The 15,489-nt window shown below is 40.2% G+C and overlaps 1 protein-coding gene across 1 annotated transcript in view; it reads right to left on the minus strand.

The window, feature by feature from the left end:
* sdk1b (sidekick cell adhesion molecule 1b) overlaps positions 1-15,489 on the minus strand; it is a 332,960-nt gene that overhangs the window by 139,091 nt on the left and 178,380 nt on the right. Inside the window, exons 4-5 of the mRNA XM_079552609.1 lie at positions 12,581-12,687; positions 12,354-12,501 (exon numbers count right to left, since the gene is read on the minus strand). Coding sequence (XP_079408735.1) covers positions 12,354-12,501; positions 12,581-12,687 — 255 coding nt within the window. The remainder of the gene's footprint in view (positions 1-12,353; positions 12,502-12,580; positions 12,688-15,489) is intronic.

Consider the following 15,489-nt stretch of genomic DNA (forward strand, 5'->3'; position numbering starts at 1 on the left):
TGTTGCGTCTGAATTCCTCAAATACATAGCTGCTATGTCCTGATCCTAGCTCCTAACACTAATGACCTGGTAAGGTCAACTGTTAGATCTGTATGCAGTTAGTGAACTAGAGCTTCAGCAGCATTTGCCCAATCCGACCGTCCTTACCCAGGGCGGAAAACACAGGCGAAGTGACATCACCAACAGCTGTTTCATGAAAACAAGTCTGTAAGATAGGTACAAAGTTTCAGTTTAATGGACTGGATTATTTTCTAAGTCATTAAATAAATGGCTTTTTTCCGAAGGTGATCAGTTCTATGACACATGAGCTCAAAATTGAAAACACACACGAAACAGGTGCTACGTGTTTTATATAATGTAACATCCAGCTTTAGATGAGAAAAGCACAATTGTTACGATTTTACTTGCAATTCTGGGCATCTTGCTTGACGAGTCTCGGTGTGAGCTAGAATAATGAGCCTGCTATTACAACAGATTGTGACAGCCAAACAAAACCTAAACAGAAATGAACAGAAGGGACAAATGGAAGCAAGATTCGAGCTTCTTCTAATTGAATTCCTCCCCCTTTTCAGCCAAAGAGCGCCACAATGTGCAAATTCGACATTACCGCGAACAAGTCTGGTCCTTTGTACATTATTTGCTAAGTTTTCTTAGGCCACGCATTATAATTAATCCTCTTTGAAACTCATTTTGGACTGACAAATGCTGCGTTATGTAACTCCACTGGGAGAGCTGTTTTATCCAAATTGCTGTGTTCCGTATGTCAAGTCGGAAAGTTTACTGATAGTGAGATGAATACAAATAATTTAAGCTACAAAGGTGATAAAAGTCAGACAAATTGTGGACCTAATTATTATATTTCTTCGTATTTCACCCTGATTGTGTGCCAGTTTTGACGACGTTATAAATATTTGTACAAGTCTCTTAGATAGTAATTGGCTCTTGTTATACGAATACGAAAATAGAGTTCGGGATGGAATGCTATTTGATAAAACTCTAGCTCAGACATGATTCTTGTTGACGTGGAAAATGTGGCGGCCATCTTGTGACTGGCTTGCAAGGCTAACCCCTATGGCAACTAAGGCAAAACCAGGAGCGGCATTTTCATTGATCCAAGGTCAGAATGTGATACACGCATTGTTTGTGATTGGTTTATTACTTCTCAGTCTCGGTATCTCAGTCAGGATCAGGTCATTTCTTTTAAATGTCTGTTTTTTAGTCGTGTTGTTTAGCCGTATTAGCTTTGTTTTCGCCTTTCATTCCCGGGGTTCAGTGGTTTATCAATCACTTTATCACTGTCCCATTGTTTCCGTATGATTAGATCTTGTGTATCAACTCAGGCGGCACGAGTTTATCTACATGCTATGATTTTATCACATATGTCGTATTGTTCAGTCGTTTGGGGCCAGGCTTCACAATCTGTCCTAAAGCCTTTAACATCACTCTACAAGCAAACACTAAAGGTGTTTGATCAAAAACCAATGAAGTGGCATCACTGCACTATTATTAAAAAATACAAAATGATGACATTTGATAACTTCATCAGTTTCTCTTTTATGAAAACTATATTCAAGTGTCTTAATGGTCTTGCTCCGTCTGTAATGTGTCAATTAGTACAAAAATACACTAATCAAGGAGTGAGCACCAGAGCTGGAGTCAGCGGGAACTGCAGAGTGAAACGGTGCAAAACTGCTCTGGGTCAGTCTGCGTTCTCAGTGAAAGGGACTCAGTTATGGAACGCTTTGCCGCTGGAGTTAAAGTCCCAAATGGACCTGAGACTTTTCTCACAAAAGCTGAAGCTGTGGCTGAAGAACAAACAAAAATGTGAGCACTGAACTGTGAGGCTGAACTTGGGATGGGAAGTGGTCAGATATGTCTTCTCTTCTTTCTTTTTATTGTTGTATTGTTTGATGCTTTTCACTGATTTTTCATCTTTCTGTTCTTTTATAAACCTTTTCAAAAGCCTAACCAGGGACGGAGGCTGCAAATTAGCCGATGGCTAGACGCCTTATGTACAGAACATCGGCCAACGAGTTGGCAATGTTTTCTTGTACTGTCCCTGTCAAATAAACAAATAAATAAAATAAATAAATTTTCAATTAATATGGGTAATGTAGAGTTAAAAAGTGCTAAAGTATAAAACAAAATATATTTGATATAGATTTAACCAAATGATTTTACATGTTTGACAGAGGAAAATCCGTGAACAAATGGAGCTAAAGTCTATGCCCCCTATAAAACTGAAAAAAACATTTGAAAAACTGTAAAAACTTTATTGTCTTGTCCGATATGACATAAAGTCAGTCACAATTGTCAAAGACTCATTCCATTTGATTACGTTGCATTGGGTTAGAAGGGCCAGTCACAAGATGGCCGCCAAAATTGCCATTCGTCCAAACGTATTTCTACGGCCATGTCTTATCTAGGGTTTTATTAAAGATCTCTTATATTTTATTATATTTGTTATATGTTCACTGTTACCATGGAGATCCGGCAGTATAAAAAGTGGAGAAAAAAGCTGTGAACAATATCTCCAGTATTTTACCTTTTGAAATCTCCTTTAGTTTATTATTGCTGCAAATCCCACAATGCTTCGGGATATGACATCACAACCCTGAATTTTATAGTTAGCATTAGCATTACTATTACATTACATTATGATCACTGGTATAATACAGTCATCATTTAGTCCACTGAGTTTGCATGTTGCATACATTTTATCAGCTCCTTGTTGCCCACTGAAGTTATTATCAGCGTTTCTCAATATGGGGCACATGCACCACCGTGGTATTTGGACTTTTCAGGCGGTACTCAGGCTCATCTGCCATTTAAAATTTGAGATCATTCAATTCCTGCTAGTATTCGATCCTTTTTTACACGGAACTTGGTGCGAAAAGTTTAAGAACCACTGCTTTAGTTCGTACTAGAGTTCATTACACAGGAGCAATGTTCGTTCTGTGCCTACATGTATATGCTTTCCCTTCCCATGAACCCTCCCTGGCTTTAGCTCGATCTGCGTATTTGGGAGTATAGAAGATGCATATGCTAATGCCGCTGTAAACATATGCGGCGCTCTCCACAGTGGAGGTATTAAAACAGAGAGAGGAGTCAAGAGGGCTGTTCTGTCTGCTACTCTCAGCAGAATGCGTGCTCTGAATCCCCTCAAATGTTATTACATATAAATGTAATAGAATTTATGCTAAATGTATGCTTCATGATGGAAGGGAAGAGGTAAAAAAGTCACACAATTTGAATACAGCAGACACGCACATTTCTATAGTCGGCTTCTTATCAAAAGCTCCAAACGCTCTGTTCCACCTCCTGATGTCATGAGGTGGTGATCTTCTTAGAACCTTTATTTCCTTGTTAAAAATCTGGAGTAGTATTTTTGCTTCATTCGCACTGAACAGTATGAATAATCTTAGGCTGTTTCAAGTTTTCAGAGGTGGGTAAAGTAGCCAAAATATTTTCCTGCCCGATCCAATTTGTGGCGTTTCAACTCGCTCCGCCAGAAAACATGGAGAAACAGCAGACAGAGGTAGGCGTGGGTAGATGTGTGTACAGCATGAAGGGACATAGATCAGTGGTCAATGCTCTCCAACACTCATTTAACCTCTTAACCCCCACCCGACTCCAGCACATTTTCTCCAGTTTGACTACCCAAATCTAAAAGCTTGAAAAAAGTGTCAATAGAAATGAAAACGAGGATGAAAAGAGCACAAAAGAGTGACAGAAACATGACAAAAATGGGGCGATACCAAGACAAAAAAGCAAAAAAAAGAAAGAAAAAATGTGTAAAAAAATAACACAGCTGCAACGAAAAATGAGGCGTTACTCTGGCCTAAAGGTAGTAAGCTCCAGTCAAGGAGCTTTTAGATTTGGGTAAAGCCGAATTGGAGCTTGCATCAAACGCTTGATTTTCAGTCTTCCTAATAACTTTGCCGATGCAATTACACCATCTCTCCACCAAAGCTCTCTGGCGCTGTTCATCCCCATCCTGCTGCTGCTTTTGTGAGTCATGGTTCCCTAATGGTAACTTATAATGAGCAGTGGACACACTTTTTTACTCATGGCTCCACTAGATTATATTTAAATTATATTTTATTTTATGCAAGAGGTTAAGAGCGGTGTAACTGTACCATTTATTCAGGCTTAGAACCATAATGCCATCTTTTGTCTCATGTTTTGTTACTTTTTGCAGCTTTAATTGTGCAGAATGATAAAACTTGCAGTAAAAATGACTCGCTGACAATGTGTGTCTTGTTAACACGACCAAAAATTGGTCTGGGTACCACTGTTTTAGACCATAAACTGTGGAAATCACTATTAAATATGGGGCAATTTAAGAGCATTCCTCAGACTTTCTGAAATACAGTATTGTATTACTGAACATACAACAATGAATACAATACAACTACAATGAAGAAAATATTTGACGTAGAGTATTGCAAAAAACATTTCTATAAACACATCTTCTCTGGCTGCGCGGCGGCGTATCTGGCCAAACCAAAAGAAATATAGGGGAAACCCTGCGTAGGAATGTTCATACATGGCCTATGAGATTGCTTTCTTTCTTTATTCTTTATTTTGAACATGTGAGCAACACAACAACACATTACAAAATTTTAAACATAAAGGCTGTTACAAATCAAAAAGACAAAAAGCAAACTTGTCAGTTCCCTTGAGAAGTTTAACTTATTTAACCCCTCCCCCTATTCCAAAACAGTTGATAACATCAATTTCCTGTTCCTACATAGTTTCTCAAAACTCAAAAGAAAATGACTAAATAGCAATAATAACAAGGTAAACTATTTTCTGAAAAATTAGGCACATACATGAGACGCATCACTTAGAATCTGTAAGTTCTGTTGTCTCAGATTTAAAAAAAAAAATGTTTTCTTTATATTTCTTCTGGAACTGATTCATACTTGAGCATTGTTGTAGATCTGAGCTTAAATCATTCCATAATTTGACACCAAAAATGGAAACACAAAAACTTTTCATAGTTGATTTGAACGTTGTGTGAGAAATTGTTTTTGTATATTGTTTGGTACGGTATTCTGCTGTACTCTGAACATTATTTGGGCTGTTTGATAATCTACAAGGTCAGCAAATTTAATGACTTTTGATTCCAAGAACAGTATGTTGGTATGATCAAGATAACCGGATTTATTCATAATTCTCATGGCTCTTTTGTGAAGACGAGTTAATGAAACATTCGTAATTATTTCCCCAAAGTGACTTATGATCTAAAAAGTGCTTTGACTTCTGCATTATAGAAATGTTTCTTGATATTTTGTTCCCAATATGTACTATATGACCTTTCCATCGAATTTCATCATCAATTATTACTAAGAAATTAGATTTTTTTCACAATTTCAATAACTGATCCATTTATTTGTAATTGTGCATTTAATTTCTTACTGCGCCTATCAAATTGCTATAAAATATCATTAATTTTTGCAACTGTAGTTTGTAAACGGTTGACAAGCCTGTATTTCAGATTCCTTGCACATCCTGTAAGGGATACTGGAGCTTGGTTGGAGTGGGACGAGCCACAGTGGGCTGCATTTCCCTTATCATTTTAAAATCCAAAACTAGGTATAAGAAAACATGAGATTTCCATAAAATTGTTTTGCTCAAAACTAGTGACCCAAATAGTTTATGTGAACGTGAAGAAGCAAACATTTTAATTTAAATTACTTGAGGACTGTGAGTAACTGGGTGTAAAAGTCTGATTCATGTTGATGTAAGAGGGCAGCCATGATAGAAAATCTCTCTGGAGTTCAAATTAATCATATTTATTACTTCCTTTCGTTCTATTTTCATATATACACATGAAGCTTTTGCCAAAATAAAGTTCTTCCTTCCTACCCACAGTGGGAATAGAAAGTAAATGTTTTGTACTCACAAAAACACATTAACCCAGAACCATCCTTATTTTGAGATATGCACTTGATACTTTTTTCCATAAGAACATACTAAATGAAAGACCACTCTCAATAGAACTTTCCCCCCACATGTTTATGTCACTAACCTACAGCAAAAGTTTCAAATCGACATCTCTAAAGTTACATTTTTGTGTTATCAAACATTTCGCCTTAAACGACTTTCGCACATACTTTGCATTGTGTTAGGATGTGTCACTCACCGGCTTGTACTCCTATTCTCTTGCAAATGTAAAAACAATTTCACTAACTCGAAACGCCGTTGTGAAAGTTCTCCGGTAGCTATGCGAGGCACGCCGTTTTCATCTCTCACCTCCAATCAATCTAACCGTTCTTTTGCAAAAATGGCACAAACAACCTTGAGGGGCGGGGGGGTGGGGGTGGAATGCGTTTTTGTGATGGACTTTTTGAAAATTATTCACAATCCTTCATGCGCAGAATGTGCGGCTGATGGGCAGGAAGGAAGACGGATTTTCTGCAATGCGTTCTGAGGGGGAAACAAAAGTGAGGAATGGCACGGGAGCGTGAGGAGCTCCGGGAGGGGTGGTGGGCGGCGGCGGATGATCGGAGTGCACAGGAAGTGACAGCTTGCGAGGTCTCTACTGGACTGCGGTCTCTTGGCTGGAGCATAGCAGTGTGCGTATGTGTGTGTGTGTGGTCATGCAGAAATGTGTGATTACATGATGGGAATAAATGATAAAGTGCTTTTTTCTGTTTTGTTTTGTGTTTTTGACAGGCCGTTCAGCGTGAAACATGAGGGAGAAGCATTGCAGCACATTGTTTGTCTGAGTGTCACTTCTAACATATGTGTTGCAGACAGCAGTTTTAGCTAGTGGGCCATAGTGTTTGTATAAGCCCTCAGTTGTAGAGTAGTGTTTCGCCTCTTGTCTCAAAGACTTCATCACATCACATTTAAACTCCTCGTGACGGGAAAAGGTCGGGACTGCCATCGCCGTAACTCATTCTTCTTTACATTTACTGCAACTCACCGCAGTTACAGTGGTCTTCTCAGATCTCATATTTACAGAGACAATAAAACTTTGGGAATGTAAATTAGACGTATTGTCTCAGGACCATGAGACTTTCTAGACCCAACGATCCTTGATATTGTCTCCGGATCGTTGGGTCACGAAAGTCTCATGGTCCTGAGACAATACTCATGATTGTTGGGTCACGAAAGTCTCATGGTCCTGAGACAATACTCATGATTGTTGGGTCACGAAAGTCTCATGGTCCTGAGACAATACTCATGATCGTTGGGTGATGAAAGTCTCATGTCCTGAGACAATACCCGTGATCATTGGGTCATGAAAGTCTCATGGTCCTGAGACAATACTCATGATCGTTGGGTCATGAAAGTCTCATGTCTTGAGACATACCCGTGATCATTGGGTCATGAAAGTCTCATGTCCTGAGACAATACCCGTGATCATTGGGTCATGAAAGTCTCATGGTCCTGAGACAATACCCGTGATCATTGGGTCATGAAAGTCTCATGGTCCTGAGACAATACTCATGATCGTTGGGTCATGAAAGTCTCATGGTCCTGAGACAATATCCGTGATCGTTGGGTCATGAAGGTCTCATGGTCCTGAGACAATACCCATGATCGTTGGGTCAGGAAAGTCTCATGGTCCTGAGACAATACCCATGATCGTTAGGTCAAGTAAGTCTCATTATTGTGATCCAACGATCCTGGGTATTGTCTTAGGATCGTTGGGTCACATAAAGGCCCTTACACGCCAACGCAAAATTTCCAGTCGGGGTGGTCAGCCAGGTTTTGGCCGACGTTGGGAGGCGTCTGTTTGGTGTGAACAGCACTGTCGGTCGTGGAAGGCTATTGTGGAGATCGGTGAAACCAGTTTTGGCTGATGCTGATTGTGTCAAATCGCCGTATCCCTGTCACTGCACTAGCAGTGCTGGGATTGGCCTAGTGCAGGGTCTGCAACCCACAACATCCGAAGAGCCATTTCGGACCATTTCAAACCAAACAAAAGTCTCAAAGAGCCGCAATAGTTTTAACGCTCAACCGACCGAACAAACTGATTAATGCTATTGTTGAAATGTTAAAAACAAAAAAACATTCATTGAAAAAATATTGATTGAAATGATTAATTATGTTTTGTTTGTTTTATATAATACGTATTTGTAGAATTATTCTTACAAATTATTATTAATATCATTGATAATTCCTCTTATTGATATGGTTCTTTATCGTTTCTCTTATCAATTCATAAAAAAAAAATAGGCTATAAATTATAATATATGTAACAGGAGAGATAGTAAATTGACTTATTTTGACATAAACCTCCTATCATACAAAGCATTTTTATAAAGGCTAATGTAAAATGGTTATTAAATTATTAAATGGGCCAGACACTCCTTTTCTAAAACGTTTGTTTGACTAATTCATCTTGTAACAGCCAGTGTTACCCATGGCACGCAGAGGAGCTGCACATTAACAGGTTGTTAATGATTTTCTTACCTTTCTCTCCCTTCCGAGGGGCGAAGGATATTCTTGTCAGCCCTTCGGTGCGGTAGTTTCTGAATGATACAGAGCGCGCAAAAGCACATGTTTCAGCACACATGCACTTTGTTTTGGTTCTTAATAAAGTAGCAGCTGCACGTATAAGCGTATATAAAGAGGACAGATTCAGACGGGCTCTTCACAAGTCTAGCGCGGCATCTAAAACAGCAAAGACGTTTGGGATAAAGTGCAAGCAGTGCATTTTCAGATGGATTACTCAATCAGAACCGGTTCTCCTTGTAGATATACTCGTTGCTGCTCCAGTGGGACAATGAGCCACTACAAGGTGGCCGAAGAGCCGCAGGTTGCCGACCCCTGGGCTAGTGCTACCAGCTAACCAGCAAATCAGCTGGATATTTGAAGGAGAGCTTTTCTACTGTGTTTTTAATTTATTATTCTGCCATATGTGATCCCATTTTGCCTCAGTGTAGATGTTGCTCTGAGCAGGTGAAACAGGGGCAGGTCCCCAAAACAGCGACAGTGCGTCGGATTGGTGTGAATCCAGATGAAGTCTCACGACCCTGAGAGAAGTCAGGCAAAGCGTCAACTCAAATAGCCCAATTCAGTTGGCGACACTGAAAACATTTACATCCTTTGCCATTGATTTTTAAGTCTCACCTGATGATGTTCTTCTTTCTTTCTTCTTCCTACTCAAGTCTATATGATCAACACATTTCAGAATTGCAGCACACCAAAGCTACACAACCTAAAAAAAGACATAAATGTTCCAGGTTGAAAGAGTGTTTAGGTGGAGGTTGGAGGGGGGTTTAGTGGGCGACCTGTGAGGTTTCTGCTGAACAATAATCTTGGAGCTGGGGGATGGCACCGTGTGTGGTGATGCAGAAATGTGTGATTATGTGCTGTCACTGAAGGAATAGCTTTTGCACATAAATCACCTGACGTACAGACATAAATTGAAACATGTTTGGCTCGTAGTGTGACAGACCCAGTGATGTATTATGGATCGATAACCTTCATAAACACATCATCAGCCTCGTCTCCGCAGTGACAGTCAACCATCAGCGCCATCTGGCCCCTGTTCTCCCTCTGGACCCTGGATCATGGAGCGTGACCGCCCACACACAAACATAACGGACACTTGTGCACACTCCAGGCTGTTCTAAACCCCAAGCACACACGGCTTGTGTCACCTGCGGGTAACCAGTGCGCAACAGAGGTGTGATTTTTGCTACGATGAACACGGCTGAATGATAGGCTTAGACAAACTTATATAAGGTTAAGCTGAACTCCTAGGAGGGTCCAGAAGTCCTCGCCCATTGAATTTTTTGAAAATGGGCTGATGACAAAAATGAGGTGCCTGTGTCTAAAATTAATGTTGATTATTGTAGGGGAGACTGGGGTAAGTCGAGCCACAGGGTAAGTTGAAGCACCCATTATAGTTTGGAAATAAAACATGTATATTTCTATGTAGGATTATAGGCTACATGATTTGAACTTGTCCAATACAAACTTGGATAAATTGGCCAGAACATAACTCGAAGTGAAATTGTGTTGTAAATATCATTCAAAATAATGAGTAAATTAGGGAAAGGCAATTTTCAATCTTATTAACAGGCTGTAGTGGGGTTAGAATCAAATTGCGGTGCAAATTGAGTAAAGGCCACCCGGCTATCACCAACCTGTCATGCCCAGCCTGTGTCAGACTGGATGTACCGCTGAAATCCATACGTGCACACCATCGCATGTGTTGTTTTGCAGAGAAATGGACTCGTTGTGAAACTTTAAAGTTGTCAGACAATATTTTAAACAAAGATGAGAGAACATGGTTCCGATAGCACTCTGGGGTCTTTACAACATGAAGTCATGATCGACTTCTCATCAAACAAAATGAGACTCTGTGAGCTTAAACTATGATGGACCTCATGGTGTCAAATATTTGGTTAGCTCTCCTCTTCTCATCATGGGTCCTGATTGACTATTTACGGCAGTTGCCCTTAGGCGCTTCAATCGCTGCATATCATTTAAAGCAGGTACAAAGCAATTCTGTGGAGACATACTCCTTCCTTATGTCCATTGTGGGGCTAATCAGCAACACGAGTACGATTGCTTCGTGAGACTGGCACAATGGTGATTATACGGCGCATGAAAGTTGGCGAGCTAGCCAGGAGAACAAAGACATGCAGGGAATCGTTTCAAAGTGAGAGCTCAAATTGAAAGGATCGAGACGACAGGAGGAAAGAGGAGGAGATCTAAGTGGAAAGGTGATAATGAGGCTTTTCTAGGAGAAACCAGGACTGTGTTCAAAGAATGTTCCAGCATGAATGAGTAAGTGGAGATAGTGCAGTACAACCCGTATCACCGCATCTTCACTAAAGACGAGTGGGGCTGGACAGCTCATTAGTGCAATAAAGAAAGTTGTAAAAAAGAAATGTGTCATCTAAACTTCTGTTTTTTCTTTAAATAACCATCAATCGACAGTAATGTAACATTGATGAGGGTTTTCAATTATTATACACTGGTCATGTGACACACCTGACATTTCTCACGCTAAAAAACCTGACTTATGATAAGACTTTTCAACAGCAGCTTTGTGGCAAGAATTGATCATGTCTTTGGTGACTTACATGGCTCGATCTTATCAACCAGGAGCTTCTCCTCACTCAATGAGCCTTCGCTTTCTCCTCACCCCCTCAACCTCTGTGTCTGTGCTGCTGGTTAGAGATCATTACCGATGGCTCTGGCAGACAGGGCAGTGTCGACTGGGGCTCCGGCTAAACCAGTGCAGGCTCTGCAGACTGCATCTCAATTATTCACATGGATTGATGATACGCATGTTTAGGGTCTGTGCACAGCTTTTTCAAAAGATCATAATTAAAGAATAAAGTGGTTAAAAGAAATGTACTCTACAATGACAACAAAATATATTAAGCAGTATTCCATCTTTATTTGCAAATGAAGGGAACAAGAAGCCAGCTGCTGCCACAGATATAATTATACATTACTCTAATTTTGCATTTCTCTATACAGTCTCCTCTCCTTTGGTTTGCACTCTGGTGAGGATTTGAAAGTCACCTCCTGAGTTTGAAAAATGTTTAACAATCTTTTTCAAACTACAACAACACAGACCTTGCACCAAGTGCACTTGATTCCACCTGAGCCACCGTCTGCGAGGGTGTTCACACAGGAAACCGGCGAGTTCTAAAGTTCACCCTGAGAAAACTTTTTAAAGGGACCGTTTTCTGCTGCATGAACATTTCGGAGATTTTAACTTTGTTTTATTCATGCAAGCATATTCCGTCCACCCACCTCTCCAGAGGTCAAAATGCTCTGTTCCACCACCTTATGTCACTCCAGGAAGTGCGCTTTTGTGTTTAAAGTCCTAGTCCTTTATCAGATCATTTCAGCTCTCTAACCGCCTTCCCTACATGACATACTTTACTAATGGCTCACAGCTATTGGTTTCATCCTTACTTAGACAGCGCTCTGCTAACACCCAGAGCTTGGGGCTAAATTATTTTCCTATTTTTTGCACAAATCCATAGCTAGATATCAAATCTATAAACCTGCCTCATTTGTCCACGGCCAGTCGAACATATCGGCAACAACCAAACTAAAAGACATGGTCAAGTGTGGGGGGAAATATCTCATTAATCTGATGGAAATCCCACTCTTTTTTGACATAACTGGCAGAATTTGTTTCTAGGATTCAGCATTTGCCAAAAGAGTTGTGGAGCAGTGGTGTAAAAGCGGCACTTCTCAAATGACTTGATTGTTGTTCCCCACGGAGGGTTTGAATGTGGCAGTCTGTGGGCGTCTGCTATCTGCATCCTGGAACAGTCTCTGTGATTTCATTTATGACGCCTCCCTCGGTAACTCCACAGACGATTAGTTTAGTTTAGAAAAGCGGGGATGCTTACAGTCTGTTGTTGGGGATGATCTTCTGCCCGTCCTTGTACCATGTGACCACAGGTTGGGGGTACGATGCCAGCAGAGGGGGGCTGAGCACCGTGGCTCTACCCTGGGTCACTGTCTTCCTCTGGTCCTCTCCCGAGTAGTTCCCCAAAACTGACGGGAAAAGAATCATTTTTTAAGTATGATTTTGCGATTGCACACTGATCGAATGAGGCAAACGCGTGGTACTCACAGGCCACGTGCACCTGGGTCTTCCGATGTAGGACGGCTCCCATCCTGTTCCTCACCCAGCACTGGTACACTCCCGCATCCGAGCGCTGCATCTGAGCCATGGACAACCTGCAAGTCAACACACAGGCAAACATGAGCTTAAAACATGAATCTAAAACAGGAGGTGATGCAAATGTTTGAGCACTAAACTGAAATGGATGTAGATTTGGCGAATGCGCGAAAGCAAGAAAAAAACTGTTCAGGATGTTCTCATTTTAAAGGCGATTTGTAGCAATTTGCATAACTTAATAACAGTCCAAAAGATGGCCATAATTGCTTTTTCTATTGTAGTCGTTCGGTTTTGTCAGTTACTTCAACCTTAAACATTACAAAACGACATAATGTGGAAAAAACACAGTGCTGCCAATCTCTGTGTGGTAGAGCTTTTAGCAACTTTTCTGGCTACAGTATTTTTAATCAGGGCACACCACAATGGCAAATCATTACATAAAACAACCGTGTGAAGCAGTTAATTAAAGGCGCTGTCCTTGAGTTTACCTGTTTTCTAACCCTCCAAAAAACAGAGCTTGTTAAGTATTAATTGTTAGATGTGGCCCAAACTAATTCCTGTTTTTTTTCCAACACATTCACGACATCCCAGGTCTTTGTGAGACTGAGCGTCACAAAGAAACTCAGTCTGGACTAAAACATTTCACATCTATTGGGGAACAAAGCAGCATTCTTTGAACAAATCTGTCCATGGAACAAGTTGTTTTTAACACTTGAAACAAAGGAAGCAAATTAAGATTTTGTATCTAATATTGAGAGCCAATAATCTTTTTTCTTTATGAGTAAAAAGAAAGCCCTTTGGACAGATTTCTTGAAAAAGCATAGCGCCTTTGCGATTGGAATATTGAAATGTGTAATTCATTTTTTCTATGACATGGATTTGTTTTGAGAACACATGGTATGAACTTGAGAAGCTTATAGAAGAAATTGTAACTTATGTTTTTATTTAACCTTTATTTAACCAGGTAAAAAAATAACCTGGCTAAGAGATAGTGTAGAGTATACTACATCCGTATTGTTCTCCAAAGGTCGTCAATTCTTAAATGGTTCATGCTGACAAATAAAAAAGAAATATCCATCTTACCTTACTTGAACAATTCTTTTCCTCACTACTTTCACATGTATTAGATTAAAATGATGTTAAAGCAACCTAAATAAACATTGTTCTCTCTTATCTAGTTGTTTGATGAGGAAATAACCACACACAATACAACAAGGTTACATGCCCGATGAAGCAAGAGTCACATAACACGGGTGCTTTCATCCTTGGCATGTCCTGATTATGGATTAAAAAAAGCCAACATTACTTTCACTGTGTGCCCATATGCGCCCCCTCCTATCAAACTTCATAACCTTGCGCTTGTCCAGGCACCACGGTAACAGCCGGAAAGGACGAGAAGCCCGCCATGCGAGGGCTTCTGCGAGCCAAGAACAATGTGTTAGCAACATTTTAACGAACTGCGCGTCTCTAATGGAACTTTTGGCACGGTCCGAACTCAAAAGGGAGGCCAGACTGGACTACACTGCGGGGCTCATTATGAAGTCCAGAAGGGTTGAGGGTTTAACTCCCCGGCTGTTGGTACATGCTGCCAGTGTACACACAACAGAAACACATTGACTCGCATAAAAGATCCCATCTGTCCGTCCCGGAATTGGATGGAAATCGGGCGGCTCATCTTTGTGTGCCTAACTATCCATTTTAACTAGGGATAAAAACTGGCCAAGTGCGGCTTCAAGGCAATACTTCCATGGGAGTGTCTTTCCAAAAGGTGTAAAGGGACGGTCAAACTCACCGCATAATAAAGTTTTAATCAACTTTTAAGATAATGATGATTATTAGGAATCGTTAAACTTCGGCGAACAAATGCTGTGACGAGGGGCAACCTTGACGGTAAAGCCCATTTAAATCCATCAAGGTAATGCATATAGTGAAAGGGACAAGGTGGTGCATTATCATAAAATTATAATGAATTAAACATCTTGAATGCTTTTATAATGCTCTATACATTAGTTTTGCTTAATGTTATAATGTTCTTTAATGAAATCATATTGTGAGAGTTTCATTTAGTTTCATTCACCAATGTTTCAGCAATCCAGCTTATTTGCTTTATGTCACTCCACACCCTTCGATGTATTATTTAAGATGCCCAATAAGGCAGAAAGCGAGACGAATATTAGATTAGTTACATTGATTGAATTCTGGATGTTGAGTTTTCAAAAGCAATATAGCATGTCCACATATGCTCTCTAAAACAACAGACTCTTCCAATTCCAGTGGAGTTCACGCTGCCAAGATGCTTTATATAACATGTACTTCTCATTACTGGGCACTTAGTTTTGTCTATATACCTAACTGGCTCTCTAGCAGCTGCTAACAGTGTTGCCTTTGGGAGCTTCACTAAACCCGGAGATCTTTCCAATACCAACCTCCTCCTGGACACAACCCAATCTGCAACAATCTGCTGGCTCGGCCTATCTCCGCTCCAAAGTGAATTTGTCGGAGATTGCCATGAAAAATGTGGGAATAGTGTTTGTTTAGCTCTTACTAACTGTGTGTTGAGACAGGAGGAGCAGCATAATGCTAACAGGTGGATGCTTCTTCAACAACAAACTACTATTGGCAGATGAGGAAGGGGTCAGGTTCAGGCTTTGACCCTTTGAGAATTTGAATTTGGGGGCCATAACTGTTTCTTACAATCAGCCAGAGGTTTGACATAAAACTTATACAAGATGAATTGTCAAATATATGTTTCACCAACAAATTTTACACTGTTGAATTTGAAGGCTTAAAAAGCAAAATATTGAATATTGAATAGAGTTTTTCCATTTGAATTCTATTTACTACAAATGTTATACGTTCAA

Source organism: Gobius niger, assembly GCF_951799975.1.
Source record: "Gobius niger genome assembly, chromosome: 3".
Taxonomy (NCBI): domain Eukaryota; kingdom Metazoa; phylum Chordata; class Actinopteri; order Gobiiformes; family Gobiidae; genus Gobius; species Gobius niger.